General features: G+C 53.0%; 1 protein-coding gene across 6 annotated transcripts in view; it reads right to left on the bottom strand.

Annotated features, from left to right (window-relative positions):
- DAAM2 (dishevelled associated activator of morphogenesis 2) overlaps positions 1-17,279 on the bottom strand; it is a 115,394-nt gene that overhangs the window by 19,711 nt on the left and 78,404 nt on the right. For 4 of the 6 annotated variants that reach the window (XM_062186058.1, XM_062186059.1, XM_062186057.1 and 1 more), the window contains exons 5-14: positions 17,036-17,130; positions 14,061-14,394; positions 13,165-13,275; positions 11,148-11,251; positions 10,043-10,109; positions 8,749-8,866; positions 6,051-6,189; positions 3,424-3,482; positions 3,073-3,311; positions 2,251-2,553 (exon numbers count right to left, since the gene is read on the bottom strand). In XM_062186058.1, coding sequence (XP_062042042.1) covers positions 2,251-2,553; positions 3,073-3,311; positions 3,424-3,482; positions 6,051-6,189; positions 8,749-8,866; positions 10,043-10,109; positions 11,148-11,251; positions 13,165-13,275; positions 14,061-14,394; positions 17,036-17,130 — 1,569 coding nt within the window. The remainder of the gene's footprint in view (positions 1-2,250; positions 2,554-3,072; positions 3,312-3,423; positions 3,483-6,050; positions 6,190-8,748; positions 8,867-10,042; positions 10,110-11,147; positions 11,252-13,164; positions 13,276-14,060; positions 14,395-17,035; positions 17,131-17,279) is intronic. The other 2 variants (XM_062186060.1, XM_062186062.1) reach the window with 2 other exon arrangements.

Below are 17,279 nucleotides of genomic sequence, written 5' to 3'. Positions count from 1 at the left end.
CCCCTCTCTAGAGACAGCATGCTGTTTGCAGGGGACTCTGTCAGAAATGGACTTCATCACATTTCTCTTGTTGGGCATTGCCCATTGCTTGTCGGGTCAGGCTGACCTCGTGCAGGCCATCCACGGGGACCCTGGGCTCCAGGATGAATGCTATTCTTTGACCACGTCACAGACAAGCAAACCGAGTCAGTGTGGCTGACCTCGCGGAGCTAATGGAGGATTACTGCGAGAACACACTACAGGCACGCACAGCAGTACCACCAGTAACAACTGACCTAATATGCCTATGACTCCAACTCCCCGTCAGTCACTGTTTCAAGTACTGTCTTCAGCCAGGCCCCGCAATCTGAACCCCAAGATTAGATCACCTGCCCTGGCACACAATCACATACCAGGGACTGGAACTGCAGCTCTCAGATCTTACTCAGTGCCCCTCTGCCGATCCCCAGCAAACTAGTTTGCAGGTGCATTCCAGCATATTCCATCAAACCTGCCCGCTCCAGGCTGGGAGCAAACCTCTGGCCTACTCTGGGTCCTTGGGGGAATTTACGTAAGCTTTGCTATTACTGGACCCCTGAGAAAACCCTATGCACAAAGCTCCCTAGGCTGAAAATGTCACAAAAATATTAGCTGCCTTGTCTGTCTCCCTGAGTCATCGGCACACGTGCCAACCATTCATTACATTTAAGGCCTTAAATTGTCAGTTGAAAACCTTAAATTAAATAGACGAGACAAAAGTGTATTATTTCTCCTTTTTGAACTGCCGTAAACTCAAATGTTGTTTCTGACCGAGAGCATTGAGTGCCTCTGTGCAGCCTGTGGCTTTTGGTTCTCCAGAGCGTTTGGCCTCTCTGGCTCACCTGTGGCCGAGGAGAAGCGGCCATGGGCCCCACTGCAGGCCAGTTGCTGCAGACTCTGAGGATCTTGCTTTAAAATGTTGCTAGCAAGTGGCCCTACAGTGTTCGGAACTCAGATTGGAGTTACTAGAAACAAGAGATTATGCATGGGCCTTGTTCACGCTCCATCTTCCCACCTAGCTGATACACCAAAGGCAGAAGGGACCTAAGAGACCATCTCAGACAACTCAAGTCAGTTAGGAACAACATGCATGGCAGACACAGGTCACACGGCTAGTTAGAGCCACACCTGCTTTGGCTAGAGGTTAGGACCTCTCACTCAAGCCAGCCCCAGGACCCCTAGGTGCTTCCTTGAGCAGATGTCTTAATTTGCCAAACACTAAGCTCTTACAGGGCTCCTTTTATTATTATCCATTATATTGCCCATCAAAATCCTCTACATAAAACAGACTTCAAGCTGGCCAGCTGGTCTACATTAGGCGCAGTCATCTAGCAAACAGCCACCTTCCTAACGATCTCTTATCTCCTGTGAGCATCCATCTGAGCTCATTTAAGTTCAAAGACAATGGTGCAGCTGTGAATCCCCCAAGAGTGAGCCCAAGAAGTGCACATAAGATCAGAGTAGATCCATCACCCGAGCTTCAGCTGGAGTCTGTATGCCTGCTATTGATGTATGGACACGGCTGGGTCCACTGGAACCGGCTGCCCTCTCTGTGTTTACTCCAGGGACAACATGACTGGTCTCATAACAGGACTTCCCATCATACAGCACCAGAAGCAGGACTCTGGCTAGGATTCGTCCTCAGTTCCTAGTCTTGAGACACCCAGGGATGCTGTGCTCTGTGCTCACACAAGTCCAAGAGAGAAACTGCTTCCCGTGTGGCCTGGGGCTGGTGCTTCTTCTCAGAGGACCCCTAACTCTTGGTCTGGGTGTGTATGGGCCTCCCCAGGAGTTGCCCCATTGGCTGCATCTCAGGGCATCCAAGTCTTCAGTTCTTTGAACTTAGCGTCCTCAGCTCCCCATGTCAGCCCAGGTCCCCTGCCTACATCTCCACTCTTAGTCTCCAACCAACCCTGTCCTTGAAGCTGTAGCCCAGCTCTGGTCTTATCTACAAGGCTCCCTGCCTGGCCCAGGCTGTGCCATCTCTGTGGCTCCACTAGCCCTCAGCACACACAAGTTCCGTTTGTAGGTGTCTCTACCAGGTGTCCAGAAACCACCCCACAAGAGTTGCTGTCCCCAGCACACAGCGAGCCTCCCGGCACCAACAAACCCACCCTCTGCATCCACAGAGGAAGAGCACATCAAGGATAAATGCAAACAGCCAGAGGCAATCCATGGGGCTGACCGTCACCGGCTGCAGGACGACCCGCGGACCCCTTCCCAGGAGCTCACCTCGTTCAGCTTGACCCAGTTGAAGGACTTCAGCGGGTGGGAAGGCTGGGGTACACGCTTTTTCCTGAGCGGGATATCGCTGCTGGGGAAGGGGTCCTGGGGGAGGGGCAGGCCCATGCCAAAGCAAGGGGGCGCGCCCGGGGGCGTGGGAGGCCCACCGGGTGGAAGGGGTGGCGGCGGTGGTGGGGGACAGCAGGCGAAGGGGAGAGGGGGTGGGGGTGGAGGCAGGTCATTGGTTGTCATCGAGGAAGAAGGCAGGGTGAGTGGGCCCCCGGGGGGAGGTGGAGAAGACACAGGGCCGGTCTGTAAGGAGACAGAAGGATCAAAAGGAGAAAGCCATCAGCACTGTTTCCACTCAGTTCCCTCCACCCTTCCTGTTCCTCCCTCTTCTCCATCTGTGCTGGGCCCCGAGTCTGGCTCTCCCCTCCCGTGCACACTGTCTGAGCTCTCATGTGCTCCCTCTGCATCCCAAATGTCCAACACCCCCTTCCCCCCCCCCCCCCCCCACACACAGTGTACGGGTGGAGTCACAGCCTCACAGGGCAGCCACAGGTCTGACCCATACAGTTGCACAGGCCACTGACTGCACCAGGACATCCAGCTGAGATGGGGAGGGGCAGAATTCCCACTTGCACCATGCTTTCCAAGGTGTGCTTCCTGGGACAGTGTCAGCCACAGAAGACGCTGCTCTTTCTAATCAACACAAGCATGCCACTCATGCAGCGCTAGGGGTCCCTTCCAGCCTAGCGTGAGGTCCCCCCTCTCTCCTCTGTCTCACCCTGGGGTCCGAGATGCCCCCCACACTGTTCTCCCCACCCTAACCTGAGGCCCAGGGTCTCGGCTCAGCTCTGTAAAAGGGAGAGGGTGCCCGCGTACTGAGAGGTCACTGAGCTGGGCTACCAGCTCTGCCACTTGTCCCCGGGCCTGGCGCAGCTCCTGGGACTCTCGGGCCAGCTTGTCCTTCATCTTGTTCAGTGTTCGCATCATCTCTTCCTTCTCCAGCGTCTTGGTCTCGCACTCCCGCTCCTTCCTCTCCAGCCGGCTCATGAGCTCCGTGTGTTCTGCGAAGGGATCGGGAAGGCAGGGTGGACATTTGTGCACCCCCTCTGTGGCAGGAGATGGGTCCTGGGCCGGGCAGGGACAGGGTTAGGGAGTGGTCAGCAGGTGCCTCACCTTTCCGGAACTTCTCGGCCTGCTCCCGCCACTGTTTCACTTCATTCTCGTTGATGAGCCTGGTGGGGAGCGGAGGGGAGGGCAGCGTGTTTGTCGGATGTTCGGTCACAGCTGCCCAGGAGCCACGAAGCCTCTCTGCTGCCCACTTTGGGACCCTGATCTCAAGTCTGCCCAGCCACACCTAGGAAGCTAGGATTCCAGCTCCCAGATGTCCTTCCAGGTCCCCATCCCTGCCCAGCTCTCACTGCATGTCGGTGAGCACTATCAGAGTACAAAGAACCTTCGATGCCTTAGAATCCAATCCCCTGGTGGTTCATGTGGAGCTCCTGAGGCTCAGAGACCAGCAACATTGCCAAGAGCTATTCAGCGGATGAACTAGGACTGAATCTCAGCAGTTTAACTAGGACTGAATCTCAGGTGAACTAGGACTGAATCTCGGGTTAACTAGGACTGAATCTCGGGTTACCCTTGTTTGTATGACATGTCTCCCTTTGTGAAAACAGACCCTGGCCTCAGAGAGAGACCAAATATTGGCCACACCATGCTGCAGGTTTCTCATGTGTAAGAGCGAGAGAAATTGCCCACTCCTACAAGACAAAATGAGTGTGTGGAGGTGAAAGAGAATGTCTGAAACAAGAGGGCCTCATCTGTCAGACCTTGTAATAAGGGGTGAAAACCATGCTCTCATCTCGACACCAGGGTGAAAGGGGAGAGATCCCCTGACCACTCCTTCCACAAACATCTAAGTGCAGAAGCGTTAAGCGCATGACTTGTGGGCCCTTCAACCAGATCCATGCTATGGAGGGGACACAGCACTGAGAAAGGGTAGTACTTGGCGGAGAGATTTCTTTGGAGAGAGCCTTTGCTGTCTTCCCAACCCTGCCTCCTTCCCACCACCCAGGGCAGGGGTTCCCATGAGCCCACCCATGTCTGCTGACACTGGGAAGGCAGCAAGGAGGACTGGGGTCTGACTCGGGGAGGGGTGAATCCAGAGGCTGAAGCATGACTGAGCAGGTGAGTGCCACCATGCCAGGATCTGCCAGCACCCTTGGGAATTTGGGCACAGGAGGTTGCCTAAGGGTTGCCCCTTGGCCAGATGTAAGCTTTGTGGGGGAATTGGGCTGAAGCCACATGGCTCCTGTCTGAAGGGCCTGCCTGGGACAGAACTGGCTAAGTCAACACCAGCAGTCTGCGTGAACCAGAGGCTGACGGGACAGCGGCTTCAAGCAGCGAGCTGCAAAGAAAATCTTGCATGCCCGTGAGCTGGGTTTTATAACAAGACACACGCAGCGAGGAACTTGTCGATGCCAGCGACAGACAAGCATCCTGACCCTTGTACCCAGCCCACGGAGCAGGAAGCCTATTTACTCAGTTACCTGCTGAGTTAAGACCTTTTCCCTTTTTCCTTCCTGCCCCCAGGCTGCCCCTGTTGAGGGTTAGCTAGTGGAAAGGCAGGTGGGAGAGAGAAGGGATTGGAAGGAGGGGGACAGAGCAAAGAAGCCATTCATCATGGGCATGTATGCGCGCACCTCCGCCACTCTGGCCTCCCTGGGCCCACTGCTGGAGCAGAGAGAACAAAAGGCCAAATCAGGAGCAGCAGCCTCCAGAGATCTTAGGGCTTCTGTAGTCCAGGGAGGAGCAAAGGCTGCATTGGAAGTCTCCTCACTAAACCCCCATGGTGCAGAATGGTGGGAGGCATGGCAATAACTGCTTTTGGATCATTTTTCTAGTTGCACTTGTCCAATACACCAGTTAGGGCTTTCACGACATCAATATCTGACGATTTGTGCAAGTGAAAAAAAAAAAAGGTGCAAGAACAGTTCAACAATGTTTTACTGAGCTTTAGAATGCAATATAATGAATCCTTGAGAGCCAATTTATCTCCTTGTGGGCAATTAGCTCAGGCTCGCACTGAAAGGTAGGTGAAAATTCAAAAATTGAAAGCAGTGTGTTTCATTGATGTGTGTTTCAATTTAGTTCTCTGTGTCTCTGTACACCCACAGTCAACAAAAGGTGGTAAAACCAGAGACCCCAGCATCTGACCACCCCACCCAGCAGCCCCGTGGCCAAATGGCTCTGTCAGTCACGGGCAAACTTGCTATGAAGGACTACAGAGCATATTTTTGGTTTCATGTACACATACAGTCTGCAGTATTCTTGTGTTTAAACTGCAAAAAAAGAGAAAAATCCTTAGCTCATGGGCCATAGGAAAACGGCATAGAGGCGTGGAGGTGGTCCACGCACGGGAGCTTGTTCAATAGAATCTAGGTTACTGTGCTGAAATCCCCGCTCTACGCAAACCGTACAGTGAGTCAGAGAGCTGAACACACACCCTGTGCACCCATGCTCTCTGACACGGGAACTACCAGTCACATGGCCGTGCAAATTTAAATACAATGTTAAGTTCAGTGTCACACTAGCCACCTGGCTAGCACTCAACAGCCACATTCACCAGTCTGCTGGACAGTGCAGCAGAGATGCGGCATCTGCACCTGCTCAGGGAGCTCTCCTGGACAACGCGGCTCGGGACCCAGGGGGACGTCTGGGTTCACAGAGGGAGCCAAAGGTCTCAGTGCCGAGGCCGAGGGTGGGAGAAAGCGGAGGCAGTCGGGGCAGGGGCGGCTCACATGTTGACGATGTTCTTGACGTTGAAGTTCTCCAGCGGAGCCAGGTCCGGGTCCACGCCTCGCTCGTCCTGAAGTACAATCTGCTGCAGGATGCGGTCCAGGAGCTGCCACTGCTGGAAGTAGCCGCCGTTCCGCTTGTCTGAGGGAGGGCAGGCGTTACACCTTTACTGAGCCCTGCAGCCTGCTCTGGGCTCAGGCTGGGGATGTGTGCCCTTCCCCACCCATGGTAGGCTTCTAGTCTGGAGGGACAGGGATGGCCGTTGCTGATGACAGAGACTCACAAAGCCAGCCATCAATGACCTACAACTGACCACAAACGTGCCAGCTCTCCCAACAGATTCCTCTACACCTGGAAATGCTCCCTGGCTTCCTTGCTGCCCTATTTAGACCCTGGAAAGGCAAATTGCTTTTTATACTATTTATAAGAAGCATCTGTTCTAAAATATTACGTGCTGAATAATGAAGTCTCCAGGGGATTTTTTTTTTAACAGAAGATTTTAGGATTATCTATGCTATTGTTTTACAGAGGATAGTTGGAAAGTGATTACTGGTGAGCCTGAGAAAGGGTCAAAGGAGTTACAGAAGTAGCTAGTGGAATTCAGGAATACTTGTTATTAGAGGTGACCTTGAACTGGGAAGACAAAGAGATCATGTATTGTGCCTTTTCTTCCAGGGTCTCACTCCAGTCCCTTCTAATTTGGATGTTCCTGGACTTTATTTCACATAATGGCCATAAGCTCTCCTTCCTCAGTTTTTTTAAAAAAATATTTATTTATTTGAAAGAGTTAGAGAAAGATGGACAGAGAGACAGAGACAGAGACAGAGACAGAGAGAGAGAGAGAGATCTTCCACATGCTGGTTCACTTCCCAGATGACCATAATGGTTGAAACCAGGAACCAGAAGCTGCTTCCAGGTCTCTGCTTGGGTTGCAGGGGCCCAAGCACTTGGGCCATCTTCCACTGCTTTCCCAAGACATTAACAGGGAGATGGATTGGAAGTGGAGCAGCCGGGACTTGAGTCAGCTTCCACATCGGATGCTGGCAGTGCAGGTGGCTGCTTTACCTGCCACTCCATGACACCAGGCCCCTCCTTCCTTGGTTGTTGACCCCAAGCACTTTGTCTCCAGTGACCATGAGGGGAAACCAACCAGCACAATCCTGATGTCAAAGTCACATCTTAATGCTGACAAGGCAGATAACTCAGTCTACAGAGACCCCTCTGGGAGAAAAGTAGGGTTAGTGGACAACACAGAACACCAAACACAGGAACCCTAGGAGCAGAAGAATCAGGTTTCCCTGGCCTTCCATGTGGAACTTCTGGGTGGAGCTTCAGAGAACTAACAGCTTCCTAGTGCAGGTCAGCGAGCCTGTCTTCCTTTCCACCACTCCACGAGCAGGTGCATTGCAAAGTGGCATAGGTTTCCATCTACCTTCCAAGTCAGGTCACCAGCTCGCAGAGGCGGAACGTGTTTCATCTGAAGTCGTGACCACAGAGAAATGACAGTTCCTTCTATATGGAAAGAACACACTCAGGGGCCAGCACTGTGGCACAGCAGGTTAAGCCACCACCTACAACGCTGGCATTCCACATGAACAGCAGTTCAAGACCAGCTAACCCTCTTCTGACCCAACTCCCTGCTAATGGCCTAGGAAAAACAGCCGAAGGTGGCCCAAGTGTTTGGGCCTTTACCACCCATGTGGGAGACCTGGAAGAAGCTCCTGGCTTCAGTCCGGTCTGGTGTTGGCCACTGCAGTCATCAGGGGAGTGAACCAACAGAAGGAACATTCTCTCTGTCTCTCCATCTCTGTAACTCTTTCAAATAAATAACTAAATCTTTCAAATACATACATCCATAAAATAACACACTCAACCTCAGGTCTGGGCCCTACCAAATGAAGATAACAGTGCACATCCCAAGGGAGAAAAGCCCTGTGCGCAAGCGCCGAGCTCTAGGCCTGGCTCAGCTTTGCTGCACAACACGTTGTAGCGGCCACCATAAGATCACCAGCGCTACCGTCACCTCCACATAGGAAAGTCTGGCTAGCTGAACATTCTGATAGGCCACGCTAGTTTTCTGTGTGAGGGGTTTAAGTACCAAATGGTACAGTTAAAGCTTATTTCAAATTGCATTGTGGGGTGGCTATTAGTAATTATAAATAATTCGATCACTGTGCACACCTGGATCTTAAAAACTTAGCCATCTGCAGCCATAGATGCCAGCATTAGGCATTTGTAGAGAGAGGCAGAGGCAAGGGTGTTTGGGAGGGAGTCAGCTAGAGGGGCTGATAACACCTTTTTAAAAGGTAGAAGTGTTCATGCCGCATCTATGCAGCTGCTTTCCCAGGCAGGCACAGAAACTTCTTTTTGGAACCCCCAAAGAGTGGAACCCCCCAAGAGGACTGGCCCCTCCACTGTCACGAGCTGCCGGCCAGAGTGGTTTTGATCTTGCAATGAGAGATCTACTGCTTGTTGGACTAGGATGTTGCATGTGCTCAGAGCCACGCTCCCCAGCTCCTCCCTTGGGTGGCAGTGGACATCCCAATCATGGCAGGTAGGGAAGAACAGAGCCAGGGGCCTCGGGGTGCCAATGGAGACATGGTCAGAGCCACAAGCAAGGGAGGCCCTGGGGCCCTGTTTCCATTGGCCCGTCCCTGGGCCCAGGCCCAGCTAAGGGGACAGTGAGTGTGGGGTACTTACAGGGCATCTGAAGGCAGTGGTGCAGGACAGAGAGCAGGCAGGGGTAGGCCTCCGTGTGTTTCAGCTTCTTGTGGATCAGCTCAAACATCTGGGTGGCACTCTTAGTGTCTATGTGGACCTGGGGATGGGGGCGGAGGGCACCGTGAACAGGGAGAGGTGGCAGTGGAGGAAAAGGGCATGGAGGAAGGAGAAGGCCCTGAGTCCATGACCTAAGCCCCACATCCCAGGAGCAGTTTCCTTCCCTCACCTCTGGGAGACAGGGAAGAGGAGAGAGAGAAAGGGAGAGGGGGAGAGAAGGAGAGGGGAGAGGGGAGAAGGAAGAGGGAAGAGGGAGGAGGAGGAGGAGGAGGAGGAGGGGGAGGAGGAGGAGGAGGAGGAGGAGATTATTAATGACATAAACTAGGGTTATTCCATCTCAGCACTATGACATCTTGGGTGGCTAAGTCTGTTGTATGTAGAGAAGGGCTGTCTTGTGCATTGTAGGATATTCAGAAGCACCCTGGCCTCTGCCTCCTGGGTGCTGGTGGCACCCCTGACACCAATAGTGACAGCTAAAAATGTCTTCTGCCATTGCAAATATCCCTGGGGGGAGAGGGCACAAAACTTCGCCTGGTGGAGGACTACTGTGGCAAGCTAAGAGACAGGAGCCAGGGTGTCAATGACTCCTAAGGTAGCCTGTTGGCATGGGTCTACCACCTGGGTTAGAAGCCCCTGCCCAGCCCTTGGTTGTGTAGCACCAGGAAAGGGCTCGTGCCCTCTCTCACTCCCAAGTCTTCCTCTACATGTGGAGGGCTGATGAGAGGGCACTGGGATGGGGCTTGGTGACTGCAGCACCCAGAAGTATGCTTCTCTTCAGATAGGGCTCTGGCAACACAACGCTGAACGGCAGAGTTGTGTGCTTCCAGGATCTCTAAGACTAAAATCAAGACAGGATTTGCCTTGCTGCTCATGAGCTGATTAGAGATGGAGAGAAGGGATTCGGGAAATTGCTGGGAGGAGGCAGGAGAGGCGGCTCAGGCAAGGCACTGGAGACTGATCTTGTGCACGAGCAGGCTCTTCCTTGGTCTTCTTTAGGGGTTTTGCCCTCCTCAGAAGCAGGTGACCAGGTGAGGACTCAGGCAAAGCCCATCAGATGCTGTCCAACGCCAGTGCATCGCCATGGTCTCAGCCATGGTGAAACCCACGAGGGAACCCAGGGATCACGGGCCCACCTGGGCACATGCTCTGCGTAAGTGTGTGCGGGAGGACTGCTTGGAAACCCCCTGGCATCACCTCGACCCCACAGGCTCCTCACCAGGTCAAACCTCCTGGCCAGCTCCAGGTCATCCTCGTTCCGGACCATCTCGAAGAAGTCTAAGTGCCTAGAGAGGATGGGGCGGGGAGGGTGGAGATGTTACAGCCAGAACATCCCTGCTCGGGGGGGTGGGGGTGGGGGCTACGGCTCCTCTGAGCTCTGCACTGGCTGGTGGGATCTGAACGTGTCCTTGAAGTGAGGCCCAGGTAAAAGCAGAAGGAAGCCATCTGTCCGCAGGCCAACACACACGCCCCCTTCCCGATTCGCTCGGCACTCCTGCAGGCCAACCCAGGGCTCCATCACCATCACCCCAGCTCCAGGTTCCTCCGCTCGGGCACCACGGACATTCTGGGCTTGGTTGTCGGTGGCTGTGGGAGGCTGATGTGTACATTGTTGGATGCTCACAGCATCCCTGGCCTCTGCCTACCAGAAGCCAGTAGAACTACTCAATGCGACAACCAAAAAGGCCACTAACCATTGCCCAATATCTCCTGTGATGAAGTCACCTCAGTGGTAGGACCACAGCCCCCTTGCCCCACCTTCCCCAGGGTCTTCACACTGCCCCTCAGTCACCCCTCATGGCCAGTCTCTCCCTCACTTCCTATTCTTCTTCCACATACCCACATGACTCTTTCTCAAAAAAATCCATCCTTGCTTCCTTAAAACTCAGCCTAAAGGAACAGAACAAGAGAGGGCTCGCAGGAATTTAGCCGTGCCCTTGGATCAGCAAGGGGCTGATGGCATGTACTCTGAGTGGGGCGTTTCTTGGCTGGGCAGGACTACACTGCAGGATGTTTGGCATTCCTGACCCAACAACCAACACCAGCCATGTCCTCCACCAACCTCTTTGAAAACCAGAGAATGCCCCCACATGTTCCCAAATGTCCCCCAGGGGGCAGTACTGCCATGGCTGAGGACGACTGGGTTCAACTCTGTAACCGCAGAGGTAAGACGGGTAGGTCAGCAAGAGACAGACAAGGGCACAGCTGCCCCACACAGAGCAGACCCTGGACTATGCTGGGCATGGCAGGTCACTTTTGGGGACAAGTGCAGCCTTCCCTAAGGTCCTCAGATTTGCAGCGGGGCTGGGTGGCTTGGGCCTTACTTGTCCAGGATGGCGTTCTCGTGTTGTCGGAGTTTATCAATCACAGGCTGTATCCCCAACATCAGGAACTCATACCGTAGATGTAGGCGGAACTCCAGGTTATCCTGGGGGAGGGGTCCGGGGAGGAGGCACACAAGAGAAGCAGCTTTGGTTTCAACACCCACAAGAGTCCCTGGTGGACCCACCTCCAATGCCCCCGCTACAGTCACAGCACATCTCTGGCAGCAAACACACCTGTAACTGCCCCGAGTCCCAGACGCCCAAGGAAGCATGGGAAGAGGCATCCTCCGACATTGCCCTTTCTCTAACACAGGCCACAGCCCAGTTCCATTTAGGTCTCCTGCCTCACTGCCCTCAAGCCCCTGACCAGCTCTCTCTTTGCCTCCGACACTGAAGAGCAGTGGTGTAGGGGACCCAGAACTCAAGCTTTGGGGTCAGACAGGTCTTAGCTCAAATTCCTGCTCTACTACTTACTTTTTTTAAAAAAAGTTTTTGTTTTCTATTATTGTTAAGACAGATCTACAGAGGTGGGGGAGGGAGAGAGATCTTCTATCCACTGGTTCACTCCTCAGGGGGCTGCAATGAGCACTGAGCCAGGAGCTTCATCTTGGTCTCTCATGTGGATGGCAGGGGCCCAAGTGCTCAGGCCATCTTCCACTGCTTTTCCTAGGCCATTAGCAAGGAGTTGGATGGACTTGGAGCAGCCAGGACACGAACCAGTGCCCATATGGAATGCCAGCATCGCAGGAGGCCATTTTACTTGCTATACCATGACATCAGCCCCACTTACTAGTTCTATAACCTTGGGAGGGGTTGGCGCTGTGGCATAGCTGGTAAGGGCGCCGCCTGCAGTGCCAGCATCCCACACGGGTGCCAGTTCGAGACCTGGCTGCTCCACTTCCCATCCAGCTCTCTGCTATGGTCTGGGGAAGCAGTAGAAGATGGCCCAAGTCCTTGGGCCCCTGCACCCGTGAGGGAGACCGGGAAGAAGCTCCTGGCTCTGGTTTTGGATCAGCACAGCTCTGGCTGTTGCAATGTTGCAGTGAATCAGTGGATGGAAGACCTCTCTCTCTTTGCCTCTCTGTATAACTCTGAATTTCAAATAAATAATTTTAAATTAAAAAAGGTAAAAAAAAAATACAACCTTGGGAAAGCATTGGTTTCTGCATTTGTAAAATGGAGTACTCCAGTACTTACCTAGGGGAGGAGATCCATAAAACCAGATGAGACATGGTCACCAACTAATCAAACACAAACCAGCCACAGGCAGTCAGTACTGACCAGGCGGCATCATGCGAGGGGCAGGTGATGCCCCCTCCATTCCCACCCCCGCGACCCAGGTCAGCAGGGCTGCATGTGTGAAGGCATGCCGGCACAAAGGAGGGGGAGACAGAGGCCATTTGCCCCCTTTTTCCCTTCCATCCTTCAAGTTGACCTTGTCTGGGGCATCTGATTGTCTTAGAATTTAGGGAGGTCATCTCTTCCGCTCTGTAACAGTTTCTTCTAATGTTGCTATTTTTGTGGTCTGAGACTCCCATGCTGGCCCCAAAGGGAAAGCAAACAGAAGCCATGCCTCCGATAGAAGATGCCAGAAAAGCATCACCAGTCATCCCAGAAACCACTTCAGAAGCAGGTTCCTAGAAAGGCCTAGAAAGAAAGCCCAAAACTTGCCTCCGTCCGTGATGACGCCCCCACCAGCCTGAGCCAGCATCAGCCAGGCAGGTTTGGGGCTTGTCCACAACACACCTAAGGCAGGATGCTACCTAGGCCGGGGCCTTCCAGACGTAGAGAGGAAGGAGAGCCAGCATTAGTCCTCACCACTACTTTGGAGAGCCACCAGCAAGCCCTGCTGTGGTCACATGCAGTGCAGGGCTGGCCCTGGTGACCGCAGGGTTCATGACATGCGCCAGGCACCTGAAGGCGATGGTGGTAGCGGCAGCCACGCTAACCAGATGCCTGAACCCCTCCCCCCGGGAAGCACTCGCACGCACCAGGAGCAGGTGCTCAGGTGCCTCACCTCTCCAGCTCCAGCATTGAGGACAGCATTGATGAAAGACATGATGGCTGTCTTCAGATTCACTTCGTCCCGGTACCGCCCCAAGCTGCGGTCCAGCTCGTTCAGCAGGGTCTGGGTAGAAGAGCAGACCAGGGTAGGAGGGGAGGGCTCAGGGTTCTACAGGGGCAGCCTCGGGGCTCGGTCCCCGCTGCTGGCCGGTGTTGCAGCTCTGCTTGGATGCTGACTATATTCCAGCTGCTCACTGCCCCCATGTATTCCCTGCCCAGGTCCTGGCTGGCCTGGACACTAACCTCGCATCCCACCTGCCTCATCTACACAGCATCAGGGGCCACTTTCTGCATGTAGAAGGGCTCCAAACTGCTTGATGTCAGCCATACTGGCGGATCAACCGCAGAGCTCCAAACAACGGTTCACATCCACTGATATTTACTCTGCGCCAGGCCATGACACACTTACTGTCCTCCTCACTGCCACTTTTCTAGGCAGACCAAGCAGCACAGAAGAACAGCTTGGCCTGAGCTCCCAGCGCTGGCCCCAGCATCCCCACATGAGGCATGGGTGCAGGCATGGGGCCTAACATCTTGCTTCCAGCAAATACACTCAAGTCAGCAATTCTTGACTGAGCTCCCACTGTGAGTCAGGTACTGGGCTCAGAGAGGCAGAGCCCCCAGCATGAAGCAAACCAATATTCCAGCTTCATGGGACCCACAGCCTGGTGAACAGGTCCAGTCCATTTTCCCAGCCAAACCCCCAACTCAGCCTCTCGTGTCATTTGTCACCCTCCTGGGTCCCAGTCCTCTCTGCAGCCTGCATTCCGTCCCTTCTGCAGAGAGCTTTTGCTCAGAGTCCTGGGTCCCCCGTGCAGGACGTCTCCTCCCCACCCTGAGCCTCCTCACCTGGAAGCGCGTTCGCTCCGCGGCGTACACCTGGTAATGCAGCATGGCCTGCAGCACTTTCTTGTGGCCGCCAGGCACGAGGCACACGGCACCCAGGATCTCCAGCACGGCCACCTTGGTCTTGCTGTTCTCTGTGCGCAGACTCTGCGCGATGGTGCTGATGGCCTCGGGCTGGGCCAGCACGTGCGCCCGCCCCTGCGAGTTGTTCATCAGCGCCTTGATGCAGCCGATGAGGGAGGTGTGGATGCGGCTCTCGCAGGTGGCGTGGTCCATGCTCCGGAGGAAATTCAGCAGACAGCTCAAGCCCTCCAGCTCGATGAAGCGGGTCACAAACCTACCAGCCAGAGATGGCAGAACCAAAGGCAGCCTGTGTTTGCATTTCATTCTGTGTGCATTTTGCACATAGCCTACTGCTTGTGGGGTGCATCCCGCCTAGGGCGGCTGCTTGGCTTATTAACAAAGTTTGACTAAGACATTGAAATCCTATGACCCTCACAGAGCACACACATCTTATTTGCATTTCAAATACTGTGTATTTGCATATTATCATCCATTGCATAGCTTAAGTGGTTTGTAGGTAAAAGAGAAGACCATGATCCATCATTATTACAGCCCTTCAATTAGAATGCCCATCTTCAGCAAGGATGGAAACAGTGACAGTCAGACGACTAGCAGGACTTCCAGACAGGGACACCATCAGAATCACTAAATCCAAGGGCCAAGGCTGGGGCGGCTATATTTCAAGGTTTCTGTAGGAGGCCAGCAGTTATCCTGACTGTGAGGAGAAACCATGAAAACCCACTTAGGTCAGAGGTTCTCAGCCTAGAGGCTGTGCTCCCCTCACACATGTAGAGAGAGCATTCAAGGATCCAAGGACTAGAATGGGAAAAAAAATTATATTTTCCCTTTCGGTAACTGAAATTTAGCATTTCCTCTGTGATGAATGCAGGCAACAAATGACAGCAGAGTGAGCAGAATCCATGACTCTGTCACCCAAAGAAATCACAGCTATTTTCATATCAAATTATGGTTGTTGCAGGTATCTCAAAGTGTCATTTACACTCATCAGTACTTCCAAATTATGGTGCTTATCACACCCGCTGCTGGCTCTCACTGTTTAAGGCATAAAGAAGCACATTCATTTCTATCTCATACATTTTTAATGTTTGGTAGCTGTATTTTAATCTAATTGGTTTATTTGGGTTTTTATTTTTATTTTTATTTTTGACAGGCAGAGTGGACAGTGAGAGAGAGAGATAGAGAGAGTAATTGGTTTATTTGTTTAAGACTATCTATTTTATTATTTAAAAACAACATTTCTGGGAAGCGGCCCAGAGATCTTCCCAGGTGCCAGACACCCCTGGTGAGCACACGTGGGCATACACATGTGTGTGCGTGTACACACACACAGAGGCTTTAGAACTCTTGGTTTAGAATAATAATTAATGATCTGAGGAAAGGGTCATAAATTGAACTGAGGGAATCACTATATATTTATTCCAAATATATTTATGTGCATTTTACATTGCTGTATGAATATGTCTATAGCCATCGAATATGCTATCAAATTAAGTTAACAACAGGCACTTTTGAACTGACATTACATGCTTTTCTATTATCCACAACAGCTCCACAATGAATATATGTCACTTTTGTGATTAGGATCTTGTCATGGGAAAGTCCAATAAATTGAGGTGACGATGAGCCTGGCAATTCTCTCTCAATCCTTCTAACTTCTTCCTGGTCTGCACCCCACTACAGCAGAGCCCACCCCCAGCCCCTAGCAGAGTGACAGATCAGGATGTCCTCACCCCCCACAGGCTCTAATCCAGGCTCCTGGGACAGAGCACGCAACCCAATCAATCAATCAATCTCTCTCTCTCTCTCTCTCTCTCTCTCTCTCTCTCTCTCTCTCTCTCCACACACACACAATCAATGGATGGCTAGTGTTCAGCAATTGGATCTATGGGGAAAGAAAAATTAAAGGTCTGCCCACAGCACTCTCCATTTCCACGGTAGAAATCCTCCCGGCATAGCAGATTCCAAGCCTTCAAGGAGCCATCATCGAACTGGGCCAGGGAAGAAAGGCACTGTCACACGGCATCCCCACCATGCACATGTACACATGTGTGCACACACACACACAGGCTGCAAGCTCGAGAGTACACTTAATCAGCAGGTGCATTTGTCATGGTAAAAAGTAGAAAAGGGATTAGCTGATTAGAGAAATGATATGTTTCAAGCGTTTATTACCTTTGTTTTCAATATAATTTTTTATCCTAAATTTATATTTTAGCCTCAGCTATGTTTGACAGCCAATTTGCAAAACTGTTGAAAATTCAACAGCCAGCTCTCACCAGCTGGTGCCAGCCAGGTCCAGTGTACCCCTGGCCGACCCAGACACAAAGAACCCCTTGCAGCTCTTGGCATTCTGTGGAGTCCACACACAGTGGCTGTCAAGGAGCAGGAGTCCTCCCACTGCCCCTGGGCCATCCAACCCCTTTCCTTTGCAAACATGGCTCCCACTCTAGACAGTCAAATCTCACCAGTGGGCATCAGAGCGCCCCCTGGTGGTTAGAGTATGTCTCAACCCAGGCCCACTTTTCTACTGACTGGGCACTTGCCCTGGTCCTAGGGATTGGAAAGTCTTGTCACATACCTTGTCCTTATGACCACCTTCCTGCTCTATCCACACACACACACCCTGAATGAAACAAGCACCTGCCTTCAGTTTCTCTCGAGAGTTCCTTGGGACCCAAGGTTTATCCCATTTTGATCTAATGATCCCCCCTCCTCTGGGCTTGCCCAACCCTTGGCAGCTCCCCTGCCACTCAGGAGGGCTGGGAAGTAGACGCAGACTCCAGGGAACATGCAGGCACCAGCACAGGTACAGCACTGCATGAGGCTTCGGGATGCACAGGGGCCCCACTGGGGATGGGCGTGGAAAGATGGGAGGGCAGGGACCCAGGCGTCACCTCATGGGCTGCGTCCGCAGGGCGGTCTTCAGGTCCTCCACCACCTGGTTCCTCATATCCGTCTCCTCCTCATCAAAGGCGTAGAGACTCTGCATCTGGGGAGCCATGGGCAGCAGGAGGTGGACGTCACACCACACCGCCCAGCATCCCGGTCCCTGGGCCCCTCAGCCCAGAAGAGACCCGGGGGCCACCCTTGTCTCGGGAGAGGGTGAGGCCTCAGGGAATGCTAGACAAAGACAGACTC

Source organism: Lepus europaeus, chromosome 3 (assembly GCF_033115175.1).
Source record: "Lepus europaeus isolate LE1 chromosome 3, mLepTim1.pri, whole genome shotgun sequence".
Taxonomy (NCBI): domain Eukaryota; kingdom Metazoa; phylum Chordata; class Mammalia; order Lagomorpha; family Leporidae; genus Lepus; species Lepus europaeus.
This window is presented reverse-complemented; position numbering and strand designations above follow the sequence as displayed.